This window comes from Copadichromis virginalis, linkage group LG23 (assembly GCF_057382275.1).
Source record: "Copadichromis virginalis isolate Kocher_CV1m ecotype Utaka linkage group LG23, C_Virginalis_male_GT1.1, whole genome shotgun sequence".
NCBI classification, from domain to species: domain Eukaryota; kingdom Metazoa; phylum Chordata; class Actinopteri; order Cichliformes; family Cichlidae; genus Copadichromis; species Copadichromis virginalis.
Window position 1 is genome coordinate 2876571 of NC_140639.1, and position 22284 is coordinate 2898854.

Here is a 22284-nt window from a genome sequence, read left to right on the forward strand (position 1 = left end):
CCTGCTGTCAAACAAGTTGTGAACTACATGCAATATTTAAACACTTTTAAATATTTTTGAACCACTTGCATATCATTCAAAGAAATCATGAAGTAAAACTTAAACATGCGGATTTTTTCAATCAAGCGCTCATTTGAAAAATATTTATAACAATCTCACTGCGCCAGACTTTTGCTCCTCTCAAAAGTTGCATTCAAAGCTTATTTCCAAAGGGGAGGCGCGACCAACACCGAGGAGAAAGTAGGAGTTATGAAACGCCCTCTGGAAACAGCTCGGGACAGACTGACTGACACAAGCACAGGAACCCTGGAGGAGAAGGAAAGGATAGCGGTTAGATTTTTTTATTTTTTATTTCCTTCGCTTTGAAAGTGGGACGACTTTTCCAGGCTGGACGCAGACATGCGCTGGAAAAGTGAGGTAAAAGTAGAGTGTCGCATCGGTAAGGAGAAGGAAAACGGATCTCTGGTGTCCAACGACGAGGTGAGTGAAGGGCGGGCGTGTAGCTTGTACACTCGCGATCAGCAGGTTGAGCCGTGAGTCAGTATCAGAGATTAAATATTAGTCGAAATTGCTTTGCCAATTAAATGAGAGTGGGCTTCGGTCTGTCATTAAAGCCGGCCTTCACACGCTGCGGCTCAGTATTTTTACAATTTGAAGAAATGTCAAAGAAAATGAGCCCTCCCTGAATTCTGCAATTAAAACTCAAGTAGTTAATGAGACCTCTTCACCTTTTGGTTGCCCGGGGTAGACGTTTGTGGCGAACTTAGCCTTTTTAATTGCTGTTATTAAATAAATCAATCCCCTTTTCCTTCAGACCTCGCGCTGCTTTTCTGATTGACGCGTGAAATTGGCGTGTTGGTTGGTTTAACCGCAGCTCGCGCACGCGCGCGCGCCCGCCCGCGAGCAGCGGCTGAATCACAAATTCAGAGCTCGAGAACATAATGGACACGGGATGAGTATTAGTTCAAGTGTTGTCTGTTTTTGTAAGTAATGACTATCCTTCTCTTCTTTAAATGTCATTTTGGTTTAATCGCCGGCGTTGTCATGGTGAAAAGTGAAAGGCATGATATTTATGGGAAGGAGCAGGGGGCATTTAAGGCAGCTGCGACAGTCTGACAAACCAGCATCCTCTTCTCGCCGTAGCTTCTCGTCATGTGTGAAGATTGCAAAGGAGACGAAGAGCTGCTGGGCAAATGCACTGAAGACAGGAGAGACATAATGGTAGGCGGGAAGGAAACGGTGCAGCCACAATTTGGTTTATTCTCAAAAACGAGCACGTTTTTTTTAATTTTTAAAGTTGTTTTATTTATTATATTTTGTTTTTTGTGTCTGTGGACAGACAAAATGACAACTTTTAGTGAAAGATGACATGTATTTCTCATGGATTTGTCACTAATTGGCTTCTAAAAGGAATAAAAACGCAAGGCACTTTATTCTTTATTCAGACTTTTCTATCTTTTTGACTTTTTCTTTTTGGATTTGGACTTTAAAGCTTTTTGTTCTCGCGTTGGTCAAACTGTGACCCTTAAGGCTTTACCTATTTTATTCTGTAGTGTGATTTAGCTATTTTGAGCTTCTTAACTTTGCTTTCAGTGTTTTTCTTTATGTTTTTTCCTTTTACTTTAATTACTAACTCAGCAGGTGGCCAGGAGACAAGGATAGGCGTGACTGGACCGAGATTTAACAGTTAAAACAAATAAATACAGAAATTCGGGAAAAATGGTAAATTTTTAAGAGACAGTTTCTTGTGGTTGTTTTTCAGACTATCAATCACGTTGTTTATTGGTGGTGACAGTGCGTACCAGCTCATGCTGTACTGCAGGTTAGGAGTGGATGCGTTCCTGTGCGTAATTTTCTAACCGCAGGTCTGATCTCCTCAGGGCGCACCGGTGGAAGTTTTGGATGAAGAAGCGTCGTCCCTGCAGGCGATGTCCTCTGCGCCTCTGTTGGGCAGAACTGTGTGTGCGAGCTGCAACGAGGAAATAGTTGATAAATATCTATTAAAGGTAAATCCTGTCATTTTGTATTTTTATTTTATTTTATTTATTTATTTTGCATGCATTGTTTTTCCTGCCTATTTAACACTAGAATACGTTTTTTCTCCCCTCTGCTGTTTGGCTCTAAACTGCTTTTCTTTCCCCTCCTTTCTTCTTTTATTCACCGAGTGACTTTTGCCAAATCATCATATTTTTGCTTTAGGTTAACGACTTGTGCTGGCATGTGCGCTGTCTCTCCTGCAGCGTGTGCCAGACTTCACTTGGCAGCCACACAAGTTGCTACATCAAAGAAAAAGAGGTTTTCTGCAAACTGGATTACTTTCGGTGAGTATATCGCCCTGCTAAAGATGCTTATCAGCGCAGATTCAACGATAACATAAGTTTGGGTCTGTTTTCGTTAAAGGAAATACCCATGAAATCCGATCTGTTAAAAAAAAAAAAATACTACAAGTAATGCATTTGAGAAATTAGATATATCGAACACTGAGTCCTGTTTCATTAAGCTTTTATTACTGTGCTTTCATTGTAACAATAATAATAATATACACTGTAGTCGGACCTGAGATTTGTTTCCGATTTTATTCAAATATCATGTATATAAAATTAATAAATGACCAATAAATGCATTATTATTTCTTACATTAATTTCTGTGAGTCGACGAACTTCATAGTGACATAAATAAAAATTAATAAAACGACTTAGAGGATTTTATTCCGTATGTTTGGATAATTGGAACAAATTGTGTGCCAGGTCCAGGGCAAAGGTCCATCTTATATTTCATGTACCGGGGCCTAAATCGACGTCAGGTGGGATTTTTCACCGTTCCTGTTGTTGTTTAGACTGTGAGGTCATTATTTTGTGCAACTACACGCATAAATAGCAGGAATCATTATAGGAATTTAAACTGTTATTATCCTTTAAATACCATCAGGCTGTCTCCTTTGACCTTCACCTGCAGGAGATACGGCACTTGGTGCGCGTGCTGCGGGCGGAACATCCACTCCACAGACTGGGTCCGCCGGGCGAAGGGCAACGTCTATCACCTGGCCTGCTTCGCCTGTTTCTCCTGCAAGAGGCAGCTGTCCACCGGGGAGGAGTTCGCCCTGGTGGAGGGAAAAGTGCTTTGCAGGGTTCACTACGACTGCATGTTGGACAACCTCAAGCGGGCGGTGGAAAAGGGTGAGGCCGAAGTCTCACCCCACCAAAATGACCGCGAATAATTTGCTCTCTCTGTTTTTGAAATATCGGTTTGAAATTTATGAATCATCAATGAAGCCACCGGAAACGGTATCATGTCTCATTTTAACATATTAATATATTTGGCTGCAGGAAACAGCGTTCACATGGAAGGAGCTGTGCCCACCGAACAGGAGATCAACCAGCCCAAACCCTCCAAGAGAGCTCGGACCAGCTTCACTGCTGACCAGCTGCAGGTTCAACTCCTCCTCCTCCTCTTCTTCATTCATCACATAAGAAAAAACAAAGACAAAATAAGTAGATTGTGTTTAGGTAAAAAATTAATTAATGTATAAAAAAGAAAACAAACAAACGCTGAATTTCTGGCCCTTAAATGATTTTTTTGGAATTCTTTCAAAAATTATTTTTCCTTTTTTTTTTTTTTTTTTTTTAACATAGTATACATATACTTTTTAAATTGTGGAAATTCACTTCTATGTGTCAAAAAATAAAAATATCAAAGGATTCAAGAGGAAAAAATGTCCTGATGTTATTTTCACAGGTGGATAAGATGCGTCATTGTGTCTGACATCAGAGATGACATGATACAAGATATTTAATACATTTAGTCTGAATGACACAGAGGACAGAATTACTAGAGAAGAAAAAAAAAATAAGAAATCTGTTTTTTAAATTGGACCATGTGAAGTTTGTCTGATCTTTGCAATAATAATATTTATAATGCACATTATTTCAGCAATTCCCACTGTAGTTTTGTTATTGAATTAAAATGTAATAAATGGTTTAGATTTATGCAGAATATCCCAAAATGCTTATATGTTCCATGATTTTATTAGAATTATCCGTCTGTGTGAATTAAACCCTCTCTGGCAGACTTTAAAAGGCAGCTCTCAGATCTCCTCACAGTTACTCATGTTCAGATGAATCATGGATTTCCTTCCCACGGGACCACATAGTAAACCTTTGTGTTACTTTGTGCACATGCAGGTGATGCAGGCTCAGTTTGCTCAGGACAACAACCCAGACGCCCAAACACTGCAGAAACTAGCAGAGCAGACAGGCCTCAGTCGAAGAGTCATTCAGGTCAGTAAAGATCGGTGCATGAAGACAAAACGGATGATGGATATATCATCTGTTATGACATTTGTTCTTATTGGATTTCAATATATATCATGTGGTGTGTATAATGTATATTGTGTGTAATTACTGCACTATCCGGACGACGTATGTTCCCAAACAAACTCCTAAATAACCAAACAGTTCAGCCTGTAAAGACAAAAATGCTTTCTGAAGCTTTAACTGAAGCCTGAGATACTTTAAGCAGATTTGTAATGCAGCTTCTAGAGTTTAACCCTTTTTAGATAAGACACCTTTATCTGTTCTGACTGTTGCTGACTGTCCAAAAACTACAAGACAGTGACAGTGGCTTTACTCACAGGACAAAAGATGACTCCTTGACTGTAACTCTGTAAAAAATCATCTGTTTTGGCTGACGAAACATGAGCTAAAACAGTGACGTGCTTCTATCTTGGACTTTCAAATGCAGTCCTGCTAAAGGCGCTTGTCCCGTTAACTCAGGTCTGGTTCCAGAACTGTCGAGCACGCCACAAGAAGCACGTGAGCCCCAACCACACCTCCAGCACCCCCATGACCTCACTGCAGCCCAGCCACCTGTCCCAGCCCACCCCGACCCCCGAGGAGCTGCAATACACCGCCTACGGAGGTCCAGAGGGGTCGATGCTCTCAGCACTCCACTCCTTCATAGACAGTGAGCACGAGACTTTTTATACATTTCCATGACTGTAATTAAATTAAATAGAATTTTTTATTCTCTTATTTCTAAACGATATATATTTATTTTATTTTAATTGCCCCCATTGAACATTTGCATTTAGGATAAATGGACAAATATCTTAAATTCCAAACACAATTATTCTGAAATAAAGATGATTTTAAATCCAGGAACTTTAAATATTACAACCAGCATTTTATTCCATCTCCTGCTTTACTTTGACCCAGAAAACTAGACAATCAGTAGAAACGACTAGAATAAATCCAGACGAAGAAAGAAAAACTTTATCCTGCTTAAGATTTTGTCTCAGTAAAATAACATCAAAGTTAGGGGAGTGGTAGATGACATCACTAGACTATAGGATGACAAATGAAATGGCGCAGGTAATAAAAAATGATCTGGCAGCCACGCCGCACACGATGAGATTGGGAAGTTTTGTCGTCAGATAGCAGATAATCAACCTTATAATGTTTTTTGTTGTTGTTGCCTTTGGTGTAGCATTTCACCCTCCCTGTTTGATAATAGGAGGAGACACAAACCCAGCCAGGGAGGGGTGTGTGTGTGTGTGTGTAGGAGGGGGGGTTAGGGTCCCAGATCTGGATAAGTGGGAGCGTTGCATCCAGAAGGGCATTTGGCATAAAATCTGTGACAAAGCAAATGTGCAGCTCCGTCCGCTGTGATGAGAAAATCAGGGAGCAGCTGTTCGAACCCTTGTGGAGATGTAATATTTGACCCTGTCAGGAGCGCAACGAGGAAACATCCAATCAAATCACAATGCAAATACATAACTGTGCTGTCGTCTGTTACATATTTGAATACAATTTGTGGAAAACTGACCTGGATCAATATTCTCACTCTGCTCTGTGTCTGCAGTACACTCGCCTCCATCCTTGTTTCAACCGCTGCTGCCAGCCCACGCCATGACCTCGCTGCCTGTGTCTAACGCCTGAGCTGCCCTCTCTCTCCCTTACACTCACACACAGCTGACCAATGTTTTTCCATTATTAGCAGCAGTATCTGATACGTGTGGTAAATATAATTTAAAGTTTTTGTGAACCATAAAATCTGCCGTAATATTGTTTGTTAAGCAAATTCTGGATCATTATAATTTACAGCCCTAAATGTACTGATGTATCATGGCAACGCTTCGGTGCGCGTCACACACGACGTCATATATTTATATTTGTTTGTTGTCTGTTTGTTGGTGACAAAGTCTGATTGTGCTACTCTTAGTGAAAGCCACCAGCCCCACAAAAGTCGACTCCACATGAAGATGAACTGAATAGCAGTGTTGCAATTTAATTTATTGTATGTGTCGTCTCTTTTGAGAATAAATGTCTAATTTCACAAACCCGGGAGGAGTCATTGAAAAGCTTTGACACACGAGAGCTGAGGCCGTGCTGCGTTCACGGCTCGGCATGTTTACAAATTAGGAAATAGAAAAAACGATTTATTGATGAAAGCAAACATTATTAAAACACAACAATATCTGTATGTCAAACTTACACACAGGCAACATGTGTTGATTAGACACAAACACCTGAAACTTTTAATTGCAGACATACAGACAGAACTGAAGTGTTTCTGTTTACGACAGGTTCGAGCATCTTCAGAGTTTGACTTTTAAGAGCTTGTGGTTAGAAAACTGTCTCGCGTTATACCGAGAGCGACGTTTAACTTGTGTCTACTTGCTGACTGTGGTTGACCAAAAGAATCCAATTTCCAGACACAGGAGGGAGGAGAAGGCATATAAAAACACTTTTACGTCACTTATCAGATCTTACGAAGTCACACTACCTGGAGTGAAACTGAACCTGAGTTACATACACAAAGAGATATCGAACTCCGATGGGAGTACGGTAGTTATTTTGTGTGGAGAAAAGAAAGAAGAAGAAAAAGACCAAAGAAAACAACCTGCTGCATGCGTAATACGCCCCACTGTGCTCTACATGCATCATTTCTCTTCTTTCTTTCAGATACACAAGGAGTTGTTTTTCTTTTTTCCTTTTTTTTTTTAATGTTACATGTCCCAGCGTGCTCAGCTCAAACAGGGGCGGGAGGTGTGTGAGGCAGCCTGGCAGTGTTGTCACTCAGAGGCACCATGAGGGCAGGTTCTCAGCTTTGACAAGCACGCCGCAGAGACACAAACATGAGTCACGTCTGAAAGATCTAAAGAACATCTTTCTAAGCGGTGCGTGAATCTACTCTGAAAAAAGCACAACCTAGTAAAACACAAGGTGTGAGGGAGGTGGTGTACACCCTGGGCAGGTCGCCAGTCCATCACAGGGCTGACACACAGAGCCGCTCTCGCCAACGTCGATGCCTGAGGGAAGTTTGAAACCACAAACTGATCTCCCAAAATCCTCTAAATCTTTTTCTTCCCAGACAGGAATCAGCTTCATCTGTGGCTCACCAACCTAATAAATCCATCCAACGGCAGCTTTGACACGAGCGACTCACTAGTGTTACAAACAACCATGCAAGAACAGGACACATAGTAGCAAAAACACTTAACACTGTTACTCCAATAACAAACTTTGTTATTGTTTAAGGTTATTAATACAAGACTCAAATATTCTTAGTGTGAACTTAAAAGACTTATTAAAACCAATCCAGCATCTTTAAAGCAGCTCCTCTACTGTTGGTTTGGTTCTGCCCCACAGTCGTGTTACATGCACACGTTTGCCACATAATGGGACCTAATTATATGTTTCTTAAACTTATCAAAGATAAAAATGGTCAGTAGAGAAGCAGGGGTTGTGTGAGGCATCATTACCGACAAAAGCCATCATATATTAAAAAATACATATCGATACTGTTTCAATAATACACATATGATTATATCACAAATAATCCAGCAATGAGTTAAAACTCGGACATTAAGCCTTGTGGATTTGCTGTTGTATTTTCACTATCAATTAATTTATATTTCCATTTGCACAGTTGTGGGTACAGGCTCTCTTTCCACCTCCTGGACTGGTGGTTAGTGTCATAAAAATAGGAACAAAACACACAAAAACCACAATATTAAAGACGACTTAAACTGACAGCATTATTTGCTTTTCAATGGTCTGTACAGAGATGATGATTTTTATCTTTATTTGGATTAGTCTGACCACGATAACCATGCAGTGAAAACACGATACCATGACAGCCCTAACTGTAGGCGTGGTTACAGGAAGCGTCCAAGGGCACTCGGATTATTTTGGAAATCCACAATCACTTAAGGCCGTCGGTGACGTCTATTCAAAGTGACCGCCGTCATCGTCCTGTGATGGAAGCCTTTAAATCCAGTAAGAATGGACTCTAACATTAATGAGGTAACTTTCAAAGATGATCACTTTAACACTTTTATACCTGTCACTGGTTTCAGTGCATTGTCACTGATACACAAGCCCTCATCAAAACACATGCAGAATTCGGAGGTTCTGCATTTTCTGCTGCACACAAACACATAATGTCATTCTGCTTCCCCCACAGCTAATAAACCAGACCTGTTAGACATCTCTTGCTGTTAAATATCCCTTTAAGAATGTTGATAAAGATGTCCAAAGCACGTATACTTCAATATTCAGAAACTCAAAGCAAAACACACTTGAGACTGAAGTAATCTGAACTGCTGTGCCATCATGTACTTGGCAATTAAACATAAAAACAGTGAGCAATGAGTGGTGAATATTTTTCTCAATGTGAGGAACTCAGGTACAGTGTACAGGTCATCTGGTAACGACTGGCACCACCAAGTGGTGAAAATTGGCAACTACATGAACCCAAAGCTGAGACGCACACAAAACAAATCTGTTGCATTGTGTAGTATGTGGCAGCAAAATGTACACAAATACACACATTTCCTTTACATAGACACATATAAAAATATTCATAACTATCACCGAGTCCATAAATTACTATGTGTGGGTGAATCTAATTATTCATGTTGCTTAGCTACAAGTTGTCTCTTATAGTGTACAGCTTCAACTTGTGTACACTTCCATTAAATATGGCAAAGTGTTTATTCCCATATGCCACGTGGGCTTGTACCATGCTTTGGTGTTAACCTTTATTCTTTCTCCTTCCTGCTACTTCCTTCTGTTCTTCTTGTGGAGGATCTTCCTCAGTGTTTTGCTCATGCGGTAGGGCCGGGCTGGAGCGCCGTCGTTCACCTCCAGGTCCCACACTACGAGGCAGCAGCAGCATGTTAAAAACCAATGGCGAGAGAATCATGCAGCACATCAAAATTTAACCTGTGATCACCTCGATTGTAAAAAATGAACGCCTCTGGAAATGCACGGGTCAGTAGTTCAACCATTTATGTTTATTCGAAAACAAAGATTCACATTTTCATTGGATTCATTGATAAAAAAATTCTCCTATACAAAAAGAACACTGAATAACCTCCAGACAGATGTGTGTATTATACTTAGTATTAAAACAGCACAACATCTGAACCATCCAATAAAAAAATTTACCAAAAATGGCTTTGACATCCTTTTATAAACTGTATCGCAAAGGTTCCTGGTGTTAGGTCTAAAACAGAATAAGAGGAACATTTTTTTATTTTATTTTTTTCACATCTAGGCACATAAACTAGTGGCTGCATTCAAAAGTTTCCTGAAAACGCTCAGGCTCGGTTCACATCTTTTTTTTCTTTAAGCATAAACCATTAAATGTCTTTTGAAGTCTTGACCTCCAACAAAGCCTCTGTCTGGTTTACAGTACATCTATGAGCATAATGAAAACTTTAATGTGACGCTGATTTAACATGAGAGAAACCTGTTTTGCTAAGTGCAGAGTTCACACCATTTTTGGATCTGTGTGCTTGTGTTAGTATAAATATAGTGGTTATAAAACCAATGGTAAACACCAACAGCCAGCAAAGTAATCATGCTACACAGAAGAAAGAAATCACATGGTTCGTTTCCTGTATGTGAAAGTGCATACAAAACATGATTTTACATTAGAAGACCAAAGTGCGACAAGAGGGTGCCCCATAAGTCCACCACTTTTTCCGTGGTGATGCCTTATGTCAAAGTGGCATCTGTACATTGTTTACGGTCCTCGTGTTTGTTTGGGTTAAAAAAAAAGAAAGAAAAGCTTGTCTCGTTTTTAGTTTTCAGCCTGTGCATCCATCCTGCGAGTTGACGTGTACCCTCTCGGTAAGGCAGAGGTCAGCAGAGAATACAGACGAGAAAATGACAAAGAAACACAAAAGTGTAGCAGAAAAAAGGCAAGTATCTGAGTTGGCTCGAGAGAGGAAGTGAACAGTTATCTTAGTCCCCTATGCCTTTTCTGCGAGGACCCGAAGTAACAGCATGTCCTTTCATGCACAGGTCATCCCTGACAGGCTGGGCGGGGTGCATCCAGTTTCAATGTTTAGCCCTACAGTACTTGCTCTCGAGCGTCCAGACCCCCACGCACACGTCAGATATGGAGAAGCGAGTCAGAGAGCCAAGAGTTTAGTAAAATGCATCACTCAGGAAGCAGCGCAAGTTTTGGCACCCTCCTCTCCTTTGCGCAGGATCTTGTGCAGGCCAGGAGACATGTAGTAGGGCCTGGAGGAAGAACCATCATTCCTCTCCAGGTCTTCACCTGAGGCCAGGTCCCCGCAAAGGAACAGGAGGAGCAGGACGAGCAAACAGCACACAGAGCGGCAGCCACAAAGAGAAAGGAAAGCAGAGACTCAGCAGAGATGATAAACAAGAAGATATGCAAGACAGCGATTATTTCAAGTTATTAAAAGGAAGAAAGAGTCACACAAAGCTGCTGACATTCGATTTTTAACCACAGCAGAAGTGCTTCTGCACCGTAACTAAACATGAAACAGCATACTCACAAAAGCACAGGAACAATGTGTCCACACACATAGCATAGACGTTAAAAAAGCCATGTGCGATCATGTAGGATCCAAATATCACCGTCTGAAAGAGTTAACAGGTGAAAGTCTTACACTTTTAACTGTAGTCTTGTGTTCCAGCTTTATTGTGCACACTGCATTGCAACAAACGGCAAAAACATTATGAAGAATATAAATCGCCGAGTCATAAATCCTGGAGCAAATTAATTAGCTTGTGCAGCACTGTAAAGACTGCAACTGTGTAAAGCTGTGAAGCTTTCCAGAACAACTCTGAATAAATATGTAATTACCAAGAGTTAAATATTTATTATTGAATATTTGCCAAAATAATGGTTCGACTATATTTAAACAAAACACAAGTAGAGGAGCGCTGCTTAGAAGCACTGGTTGAGTCTGAACATAAGAAGTGATTTTTCCACCGTACCAAGGAAACAAAGTACAACAAAGAATATAGATTGCATCATTTTTTTGTGCTCTGTGTAAAAGACCAAGTCAGAATAAATATATGTTTCGTGACTGTGCCTCTGTAAAGAGAATTTTAAATCAAATAATCACGATGTGACTAAAGTCCAGACTTTCAGCTTTAACATTATTTTTATAGTAGTCACTCATTTTCACTTTAAACTAGACAAACTAACATAACTTAATAATAGGGGTGCAACGATACACAAAATTCACGGTTCGATATTTTTTCGATACAAAAAAATGTTCATGCCTTTTTAATTTGTCATTCATTAAAATTATAAATATATATTTTAACTCAAACGTACAGTTTTTAAATTTAATGTTGCTGAAACAACAAAGGGATAAAATAATAAATTATCTGATGGAGAAATCACTCATCTTTGGAAAAGAGAGTTTATTGCAGAGAAATGGCTCTTTCCAAAATAAAAGCTATACTATACGCTTCTTCTGGGCTATATTCTCAGCAGCATATTAAACATATCAGGTCCCCATAAGGAGAATCATGTGCTAACGGCTGTCTAAACGACTCGGGTAAAGTTTGTAGCATGCTGCTTGTTGTTTTTGTCTGCTTCCACTTGTCTTTGCACGAGGATGATGTCGGAGTAAATGTGCAGTCATATTCGTTGTGTTCCCACTAGTGCTGTCAGCGTTAATCTGAAATGACGTTAACGCCACAACAAGGCAAATCTCCGTTAAAGAGCTACCACGGATCGCCCCGTGCATGGGGCTGGACGGCCAACACATTAACGAGCTAACTGCGCTAACGCACTAGTTCCCACCCATGTAATTGAGCATTGCGTGGCACATCCAACATACTGTTTTACTTCAGTCCATGACGCGCTTACCTTCAGGGTCATACGTCACATGAAAACCAAAATAGTTCCAAAGGCCAGATCTGAATGAGGGTGGGGGAGGTTCAATTTGCCATGTTGCAAGGAGAGCTTAGCTTCTGTCTTGCTAGCTTGCGCTGTGCTCAGTGGATCTGCGCTAGACAGTGCAGCCTAGGCGGAGTAGTCGAGCGCAGATCCACTGAGCGCTCAACACAGACAGCATCGTCAGAAGAAAACTTGATCAAATAAATTAAAAATTTTGTATTGTTCGATACATATGCGTACCGAACATGGGCCATTCTTACTATTCGGTGCCATTTGAGTCCTAATGACATAATATGGTATATTTAGTGTAAAACTTGTCTAATGCTTATTTCTAAACCATTTTAACCCCCTCTACCATAGAACACATTGATATATACACAGGATAAATACATTAAAAGTAAATTACTTTTATTTTAGCACAAGTCACTAAAGTACTATGTCCCCAGTCATGCTTGCTCGACTTCAGTTACAAATATAACTTAAAAAAAAAAAAAAATCTAGATTTTTCATCATTTCTGGATTGGCTTATTTCTAATGTTCCTCATCAAATGTTCTTTTTTATTATTAATGCATGTTTAATACTTAAAATCTTTAAAAAATGTTGTGTCCCTGAATCAACTGTCACCCCTGTTACTCTGATAAGAATTCCATAGAACACATCACCTGATTATTCTTTTAGTCACATGACACTCCCGGATGTAACATATTTTGGAGGGAAAACTTTCAAGAAGAAGACGAGTAAGTACCACTCTTTAATCAACCCTTTTTTCAATGTTTTAGCAAGATTTTGTAATGTGGCAAAGCATAACACGTCCAACCTGTTACGCTTATTAATAGTGGAAACAATTTTTTTTTTTGTAATTTTTATAATATGGCTAATAAACATGTTAAAAATGGTTCTTAGTGGTCACCATGTACTAGCTTGTTGTTCATCATACTAGTAGTAATGGCTAAGTTTAGCATAAAATCTCCCCCCTGTTACCGTCACCCCTGTTATTGCTATGCACTGTAACAGGGGGGACACATGGTAACAGGGGGGACGTAAGATGATAGAAGTTTAGTGTTTAGAGTTATTTATACAAGTGTGTATTGGTAATTATTATTAACCTGTATATATATACTTTTAGAAGATTTTGAATAGTATACATTTTTCAGGGAATGGCACCAATGTCTGCTGCGGAGAAGCGGCGGCGCTACCGAGCACGTCGTGATGCTGACCCTGAGAGAAGACAGATATATCTCAATAAAGAGAAAGAGAAGTGGAGAAAGGACAGAGAGGAAGGGAAAAAAAAGAAAGTGGCAGATCTCAGTGAACGACAGAAGAGAGCACAGAGAAAGCAGTGGCGAGAAAGGAAAAGAAAGCAGAGGGCTAGTGCCAAAGGCAGGACAGAATTTGAGGCTATGAATACTCCTCCCCTAAGTCCAGAATATTCCCTAGAGCCAGAAAATGCCCCGCAACCAGGACCCTCAAGGTTAGAAGAAGATGATGTTGAGAGGAAAGTAAAAGAAATTATTGATGGACCGACACTTGTGCCTGTCAAAGGAACCATGAAAATCCACCAAGTACTCAGTTTCTCTCCAGGAACAATAAAATACAGGGACATAACCTGCCTTTGCCAGGCAGACAAAGGTGTACTGGACTGTGAATGCTATGGCCTGAAGGAGATAAGCCTTAGTCAAGAGGCAAGTCCACATTGCACTGAGGGACCAACCCGGCCTGAGAACATCACAAAAGATCATATTGGTCAGTGGTGCATTATCAACTACGATGGTGAACCCTACCCAGGAATCATTCTGGAGGTTGAAGAGGATGTTAAAGTGAAATGCATGCACAAGAACGGGACCAACAAGTTCCACTGGCCAAGTCCACGTGAGGACATAACCTGGTATAGGGATGACCAGGTTGTGTGTCTGATGAAAGAACCAACATTAATAAGAACATTAATTAATAAATTTTAAAAATTATAAATTAAGAACATTAATAAATTAATAAGAGGTCAGTTCAGCTGGAGAGGAAAGTGTGGGATTTCCTTGAAAAAAACTGGAGTTGCTGGTCTGTTGCATAGGTAAAATGTGTGAGACAAATGTTCATTATGTTGGGTGTACAGTGAAAATTTGCTTGTTTAATGTGGACATGTATCTACCTGTGTTGGTTGGACGGGCATGGTGAAGGTGTTCAAAGTTTCTTTAAGGTGGTATTTTTTGTCACTGATGTTATGTCCACCCTGTTACCTCCTGTCCACCCTGTTTCTCCTCTGTCCACCCTGTTACCTCCTGTCCACCCTGTTTCTCCTCTGTCCACCCTGTTACCTCCTGTCCACCCTGTTTCTCCTCTGTCCACCCTGTTACCTGTGTGTTTCTTTTGTTAATTAAATCAAATCAACAAACATAATGCATGTCTCTTTGGTTATTGGGAGGGAATGAATCAGCAAAATTAAGTTACTTAAAAATGGAGCCAATTTTTTTTTTTATATTCCCTTTGAATCTAAAAACAATCTTTTGAAATTACACTGTGTCTTAAAACTGAACCTGTCTTCTTTCAATATAATGCTTGTTTAAAATACTTCCTTGAAATTTCCTTGCAGATTTTAAAAAGGGACATTGTAGCTTTTAGAAAATGTAAATATTACTATAACTGTGTATTCAAAACAGTTATTAATAGAAAATTGAATGTCCTGTAACAGGGTGGACATTTGGCACGTCATGGGTAAAGACTTTGATTTTAAAAAATATTATAATATAATATCCTTAGCTGGACCAATACATTTTTCTTATAGGTTGAAAATCCCTCTTTTAGATGAAATGTTAAAATAATTCAAAATTTTGTATTTTTTGATGAAGAGTGATCACACTGAAAGGGCACCGAATAGTAGGAATGACCCACATAAAAGCACTGTATCGAACGGTTCAATATCGATATGAGTATCGTTGCACCCCTAGTTAATAACATTGTTGCTGTTTTTTTCAACCATGGAAATAATTCTGCCAGCAGTGAACTCTGATAGATTTATTTGTATATGATCCAGGGTTACTGAGGCCATTAAACTGCCTGCTAGTAAGTAGTTGAATTACTTGTGAGCCTCTGAAAATTGGGTACTATGTACCTAAATAAGATAAAACAAACAACAAACACATTTTTGTTAAACCCCATGAATAAAGGTAAAACTTTACATTTCAATCACATATTGATTGTTTGATTTTTTGACAGAAAAAGTCTGTCATTGTCCAAATACTAACTATATTCATCACAGTATAATCATATTCTCATTGTAGATTTTTAATTCCTTACCAATAGAGGGACCCAAATGTAATTTAGTGATGGCACCTCCTCTTGAAAAAACGGTATTTTACGCGAGAAGAAGAAAAATGCAAGAATGCCTGAAAAAAAAAAAATCTGATTTAGTAACAAGCAAATATATATTTTCTTACATCATTTGAAATAAACAAAAATTGTCAAATCCTCATCGGCTTTAAAGCAGATTAAACACGAGTGGGTGGAACTTGAAACAAGGGTCTCATGATATACTGAAGGTTTACAATAAAGGACCTGCAGATATAAAAAGCTGCTGAAACAAAACAAGTGGTTAGGCCACGCAATAAGTCCTTTCAAACACTGCAAGTATAAATTAGAGTAACTTCTAGAATCAAGGTTTACGTTTAATATATAAGCTCTTATAAAATGAAGTAAAATCAAGGTCCTCCAAATTCATGTCAGCCACCTACTGGGATGTAAGTGTCAACTTATAATGATGCAAATTAAATAAGTAAATAAAGAGCTTATTGCATGCATCCAAATAAAAGATAAACTCACCAACACTTCCTGAAATAAGCAGTTTTCCCAAGAACAGCAGAAAGTCGGTCACCTTGTCCAGGACGGCCACCCTGCCGGGAGGAAGACAACGTGAGTAAATGGACTGGTTCCTATTATAGTGCCTCTCACCTCCAGCTGAGCACCCTCATTCACCCAACATTTACATTCATACTCCAATGGACACATCAGAGAGCAACTTGTATCTTGCCCAAGGATATTTGGCATGCACACGGGAGCAGCCAGGGATCGAACTACCAACCTTCCAATTAGATGACCTGCTCTACCTCCTGAGTTACAGCCAACCTCAAGTTGAGGTAGAAGAGAAACACAAACAGCAGAGATACAAACTCCCGTGCATTACGTCAACTGAAACTGCCCCATTATTTCACAAACATGATGACAGTAAATATACTTCTTTGTTTTTTTGCCCGTATCTGTTACGTTCTGGCATTTTTTATGGTAAAGAAGAAGCTTTACCACCTCAGCAGCATCTGTACTCTGCTGAGGGTTTTTTTAGCCATGTGGCTCTAAAACATTTAACTGGGACTTACCGAACAACATTCCTCATTAAGAGGAAGAAAGCGTCCTTGGAGGAGGTGCAGAAGTTCTTCCCATATATTGCCATCTGTTGGTGAGAAGCAGTGAGTGCTGGGTTGCGGGTAGTTAAGCACCGAAGCTGGACCAATTAACAGCTGCTAACATGTCTGCAATAAATGAGTGTTACTAGAAATTACTCACCATAATGAATGCGTTTCTGTTTAGAAACTTGATAAAATGTTCCAGGCACCAGAAGCAGCATTTGAGGCAGCAGAGCAAGAATCGAGCGCAGGCATTTTGAGAAACTGGATAAAAATCAGGAATATAAATAAATATCATCAACAAAAAGTCATTTGAAACAATCAGTAATAAATTAGTAAGAGGCCTCGAAGGGTTTCCAAGCTTGCCTTTCAGTTTGTGATCCAGGTACTCGAGAACAATTCGGATCATCTGCACCACAGAAAGGATTAGCGACCCAAAGGCCAGAGAACCTGTGTGATAACTGTGCCACAAGAATGGAGAATATTAAATGAAAACATTTTCCTCACGTTCTTACTTTCACGTTTCAGCGTCTTAGTGGATTTGCGCTTGTTTTGGGACTGTACTCACCGTATAGCTCTGCTAAAGGAGGAGTAGAGGGGGCAGGCAGGGATGTCTTTTGGCTTCTTCAGGGCCCAGTAGTAGGAAGCGAAGGCCCCGGCCAGGGTGCACTGGCCCAGGGCGATGGTAAAGTTGACCAGCCAGAGGAACACAAAGAGGTTACACAGATGGAAAACTAAGATGTAGCGATGGTACAGACTCTCCCCACCGTAGAAGGCGAACATACACTGTGACCCGGGGCACACCTTGGTAATGTTGGTCTTACTGAAGGTCTGAAATAAAGCAGCAGATTAGATCTTGATGCGCTGTCAGATAGAAATAACAGGATTCTGTTTGTCACCATAATCAAGATACTTTTCTCTTCTTGTCTTTCCTGCCTCTACCTTGAATATAAATTATTTCCACATGAATAGCTTTAAGGGAATCCTTGAATATTCATCTGTTTACATGCTCAAATTACTTGTTGGCTGATAAATAACATCTGTCAGATAAATGTTTGTTGCTGCCAGCCACTAATTGAACTCGATTTACATCAGAACATCTAATGTATTTACATTAAGACATTTTATTAATTAGACATAAAGCAGCTATTACACCTAATTTGACTAATTACACTTTACTGCTGAGAACGAATCCGATCAAGAGATGTTTTTCATGCCAAGTGATGGAGAAATTACACGGTAACTAAACATTTTCAGTAATAAACTGTAAGGGAGCATAGGGCTAACCTGTGGATTGCATGTGAGGTTTGCATACATGCATTTATCATCAGCAGGTGTGACCTTGTAGACTGCGTTACCCGATGATGCTAAGAAGCTGAGGGTAAACTAGTTAAAGGAAAAATTCAACACTCAAGAATCAGTGAGTTAAAGAACATGTAGTTGGACTTCCTTGACTGCTTCACTTACTTGTTACAGACTCACGGGCCATTTCATTAGGTACACCTGTTCGACTGATTGTTCACACAAATATCTAATCAGCAAATCACAAAGAAGCAACTAAGTGCTGAACATCTCTGGGTGAAAATGCTGATGTCAAAGGTCATAGGAGAAAGGCCAGACTGCTTCGATCTGATATGAAGGGAAGAGTAACATAAACAACCACAATCATTCTTATCAAGGTACGCAGATCAGCATCTCTGAACGCACAAGATATCGAAACTTGAAACAGACGGCCAAAACAGACGCTACTCCTGTAAGCTAAAAAACACTGATGCTGTCATGGTCCTGGGTCGGTGACCCAGCGCTTTTAGTTATCATTTTCTAGTTTATGATGATGATGATTATTATTGTTTGAGTTCTGTGTGTTATATTTGGTCTGCCTTTGAGTCTGTCTCTGTCTATGGTGTCACCCCATCTGTTTGTGAATCTGTCTGTTTAGTTCAATGTCTTGTCTGGTTCCATGTGTCTGAGTTTCCTGTTTTATTGTGAAGGTTTGTGTCATATGTGAGTGTGCTCAGTTTACGTTTCCCCTGTCTCGTCAGCTGTGATTTCTCCCAGGTGTGTCCCCTCCTGTCTCTCATCCCTTGATTACTGCCGTCTGTGTATTTAAGCCCTGTGTTTCTCTGTGTCAGTGTCGCGTCGTACCCTCAACTAGCTGTGTGTTCCGCTTCTATGTTCCTAGTGTTTGGTCTCCTGCTCCAGTTTAGTGTTTCTTTCCAGTGTTTCAGTCCTTGGTTCCTCTGTTCTGACTTTTGGTTTTCTTTTGGTGAGTTTAGTTTGTACGAGGTTTTTCCCAGCAATAAAGCTGCGCCTTAAGTTTCACTTCCGTGTCTGAGTTCTGCATTTTGGGTCCACCACTCCTGCTTGCCTGCCACACAGCGATTCATGACAGATGCAGCATAAGTTCACCAAAATTGGACAACAGAAGATTAAAAAAATGTTCACTGGTCTGATGAGTTTCAGCTGGGAAAATTGGATGGTACAGTCAGAATTTAGCATAAACAATATGAATGATGGCATGGACGTTCTTGCCTTAATTCACTGGTTCAGGATGGTGATGGTGGTGTAATCGTGTGGAGGATACTTTCGGCTGTTCAGCAACAACCACTTCCATCATCATGTCAAAAAATAATCTCAAATTAGTTTCCTGAACATGACAATGAGTTCAGTATACTCAAACAGCCTCCACGGTTACCAGATCTATCCAACACAGCACCCGTGGGACGTGGTAGAACGGGACCTTTGCATCCTAGACGTGCAGCCGACGAATGCGCAACAACTGTGTAATGCTGTCGGGACAACATGGACCAAAATTAATATTTTCAGCACCTTGTTGATGCCATTAAGAACTGAGGCAGTTATGAAAGTAACAGAGAGTCCAACCTTGTGATAACAAGGTGTACCTAGCAAAGTCACCTGTGAGCATATGCAACAACCAATCCATGCAGAGGTCTGACTTACCTGTGCCTGGTTCTAGAAGACTTTTTCCTCTCCACTGTTGCTGAATGCACGCTCAAAGGGAACTACTAGCTTTCTCTCTAATACTGTAGTCTTTACTTTACTATTTCAAGTGTCCTGAGATAAATTATGCTGTGGCACAACATCAAAAAACCTGAATTTAACCTGTTTAATCTAACAGCTTTACTGATATTACACATTATCCTGTGGATGATTCTAATTAACATGCTGCAATTCGTCTGTAGTAAAAAACAGATTTCTTCAAGGCAGCTCAACTCCTTTAATTCTCTACACGAAACTCTGCTTCAGTTTGTCAGTATTTGGAAGGATACACTGCTGTGACAGCCCAATAAGCGATGCAGATGGCCAGAAGGAAAAAGGTGATGACAGGGTAGAAGAGGGTGGACATGATGTAGCCGATTGCCCTGAAAAACCCCCAAGAAAAACATTAAATTCATGAAAAAGAGCAAAACGCACTGTTTAATTATCAGAAGCAGGATCCATACTCACTTGCTTCCCTCCTTCAGTAATGCAATAGCGATGCGCAGCCTCGACCTCAGAAATATCAGCATTATCACAATGACGGCTTCAGTCACAGAGAGCAAGATCACTGCAAAATAAAGGTCGAGTCAACAGCAGCGTAACAAATATGCTTTTAGATATTCAGAAAGTGCTCGCTCAAAATGAGCACATGAGTCATGGCTAAAAAGCGCTGGTTAGATCACAGCGGCCTTGAATACTAATTTCTGATCAGGTCATCTGTGAGTCCAAGTCAGTTTGTGCCAGATGTAAAGCAGTTCCCTCTGGGTGCTGACAGTGAGTGACCTTGACCTTTGATCATCCAAATCTAATCAGTTCAAACGAGTTCAAATGGACATCTGTGCCAAATTTAAATAAATTCCCACAAGGAGGTCAAGAGACTTCCTTTCCACAAGAACAGGATGTCTGTAAGTACAGAACAACATACCAACCTGACACGACAGCAAAGGTTGGGATTACACGCATAAAAGATTGAAACAGTCCCAGTGCAAGCATCTAAATCAAAAATATTTGCTATAATCACAGTTTTGAAAAGCTCACCAAGACAAACAATGTCACAATTTCTGTTTGGTTTGTGAGGAATTAACAGCAGTAATACATACAACCAGGAAACTGCCGTGCACGTAAAGCAGAAACCAGCGTTACAGTAAGTGCTGCTTTGCTAGTGGATGACAACTTACTGAAGATGAGCCACGTCTGGCTTTGCTGAAGATAAATGCTGAAGTCTGTGTGGAAGCCAAGGTCAGTGATGGTGACATTGGAGCCTGGCTTCCTGCTCAGGTTGCTGTATTCCCAGTAACAGTGCCAAATGCCTGAGAGAGAATGAAAGAGTGAAGATGATCTACTAGCCATGACTGCTCACAGCACATCTGGTGGGAAAGGCTCAGGTAAAAGAATTTCTTTCAACGTCTGTGAAGGTTCTCAGTCATCCAGGTCATCGTAGTCTAAGGAGCTTGGAAAGAAAAGCGTCTGGACCTCTTTAAGTTGCTTGAAAACGTTTCACCTTCAGTTCATTCACTTCATTGTTTTTTACACTTGGACTAAATACACAGCAAGCCACATGACTACAAGTGTTTCTGCATCCTCACCGTATCCCACTGCAACGATGACACCAAAGATGACGAGCCACAGTAGCACACCAGCAGTGTAGCGCAGCAGCAAGATGAAGAGCAGACTGACCACCATGGTTATCACCAGACCTCTGCAACACCACAAACAAAACAAAAAACAATATCAAGTCTTTGAAAACGCTCCGTGTCCACACCAGTGTTTTCAGTCGTTTTCAGAGTTGTGCGTCCACATTGAAGCGGCTGAAAATGCTTACGCTCCAGTCCTACGCATTCAATTCAATTCAATTTTATTTACATAGCAGTCGCCTCAAGGCGCTTTGCGCATGCGTGAAATGCAAGAAGATTCGGATTTCTGTCTGCCGCTTATTTACTTTCGGGCTCTTTGAAATGTCGCGGCAAAATGAGCTGGAGTTGTTGCTGCGAGTAACACAAAAGTACAAAGTTGCAAAAGCGAGTGAGAATTAAAGAATTTGAAGAAAAGCTGGAGCATTTACAAACTGATATTAATCTTTAACAGGGCTGTCAAAACTGAGAGCAAACAAAACAACCACTGCCCTCTGCTATCGTAGTTTAATGGGTCACATGACTGCATCACATGACTAAAATGTGTCATCGTTTTCGAAAAGGCTCCTGGTTCGCTGTCCCACTGGGACGGGAAAACGGTGTTTTCAAATGTATCCGCTTTGGAGAGCGTTTTCAAAACGCTGCGTTTGCCTTGAACGAAAACGGCGTCTCAGCGTGGACGGGAGGACAAAACGGGGAGAAAAAGATGCGCTTTCAAACGAAAACGTATTAGTGTGGACGAAGCCTTAGTTAAAAGCATCTCAGAGCCTCGATTTCATCTTTGGTGTCAAGTGTTGTGACTGCAATGTGTTTGTGACGCTGCTGTTTAGAAACTAATCTCAGGCAGTAGTCCTGAAAACAGTCAAACTGCTGTTACAATCAGTGTCTCCAGGACCAACAAGCTCTGAAAACAGGAATAAAACATCCCTGAGTTGTTTGGGTGTTCTGACCAGCATGAAGCATGTTGGTGCATTATGATTTAGCTTTGCTGCCTCTGGCTCTGGACAGTTTCAAGAATTCTCTGTCATATCACAGCAAATCCACCGATCCGGTCAAAAATGTCAGGAAGCTGATGTGAGACTGGTG

The 22284-nt window shown here is 40.4% G+C and overlaps 2 protein-coding genes across 7 annotated transcripts in view; one reads left to right on the forward strand and one right to left on the reverse strand.

Moving 5' to 3' along the window:
• Nucleotides 1-284: 284 nt before the first annotated feature.
• Nucleotides 285-6331, forward strand: LOC146679958 (LIM/homeobox protein Lhx8). 4 transcript variants are annotated; one of them, XM_085449630.1, is made up of 9 exons: nt 285-480; nt 1144-1221; nt 1881-2006; nt 2200-2321; nt 2957-3177; nt 3328-3431; nt 4183-4278; nt 4774-4963; nt 5861-6331. In XM_085449630.1, exons 1-9 carry the CDS (start codon nt 400-402, stop codon nt 5935-5937), a joined length of 1095 nt encoding a protein of 364 aa, XP_085305756.1. In that variant the 5' UTR covers nt 285-399; the 3' UTR covers nt 5938-6331. The 4 variants fall into 4 exon arrangements, with proteins under 4 accessions (XP_085305756.1, XP_085305757.1, XP_085305758.1 ...); XM_085449632.1 differs by having other exon boundaries at nt 438-983; XM_085449633.1 differs by lacking the exon at nt 285-480 and adding an exon at nt 1639-1722 and having other exon boundaries at nt 1159-1221.
• An 85-nt stretch (nt 6332-6416) lies between these two features.
• The window catches only part of slc44a5b (solute carrier family 44 member 5b), a 49053-nt gene continuing 33185 nt past the window's right edge, over nt 6417-22284 (reverse strand). For 2 of the 3 annotated variants that reach the window (XM_085449627.1, XM_085449629.1), the window contains 13 exons: nt 21154-21266; nt 20746-20877; nt 20036-20135; nt 19858-19950; nt 17855-17942; nt 17136-17398; nt 16934-17028; nt 16728-16831; nt 16541-16614; nt 15990-16060; nt 15468-15556; nt 10818-10902; nt 9278-10573 (listed from right to left, as the gene is read on the reverse strand). In XM_085449627.1, coding sequence (XP_085305753.1) covers nt 10458-10573; nt 10818-10902; nt 15468-15556; nt 15990-16060; nt 16541-16614; nt 16728-16831; nt 16934-17028; nt 17136-17398; nt 17855-17942; nt 19858-19950; nt 20036-20135; nt 20746-20877; nt 21154-21266 — 1423 coding nt within the window. In that variant the 3' untranslated portion in view covers nt 9278-10457. Of the gene's footprint in view, nt 9162-9277; nt 10574-10817; nt 10903-15467; nt 15557-15989; nt 16061-16540; nt 16615-16727; nt 16832-16933; nt 17029-17135; nt 17399-17854; nt 17943-19857; nt 19951-20035; nt 20136-20745; nt 20878-21153; nt 21267-22284 lie in introns of those variants that run through there. The other variant, XM_085449628.1, reaches the window with a different exon arrangement.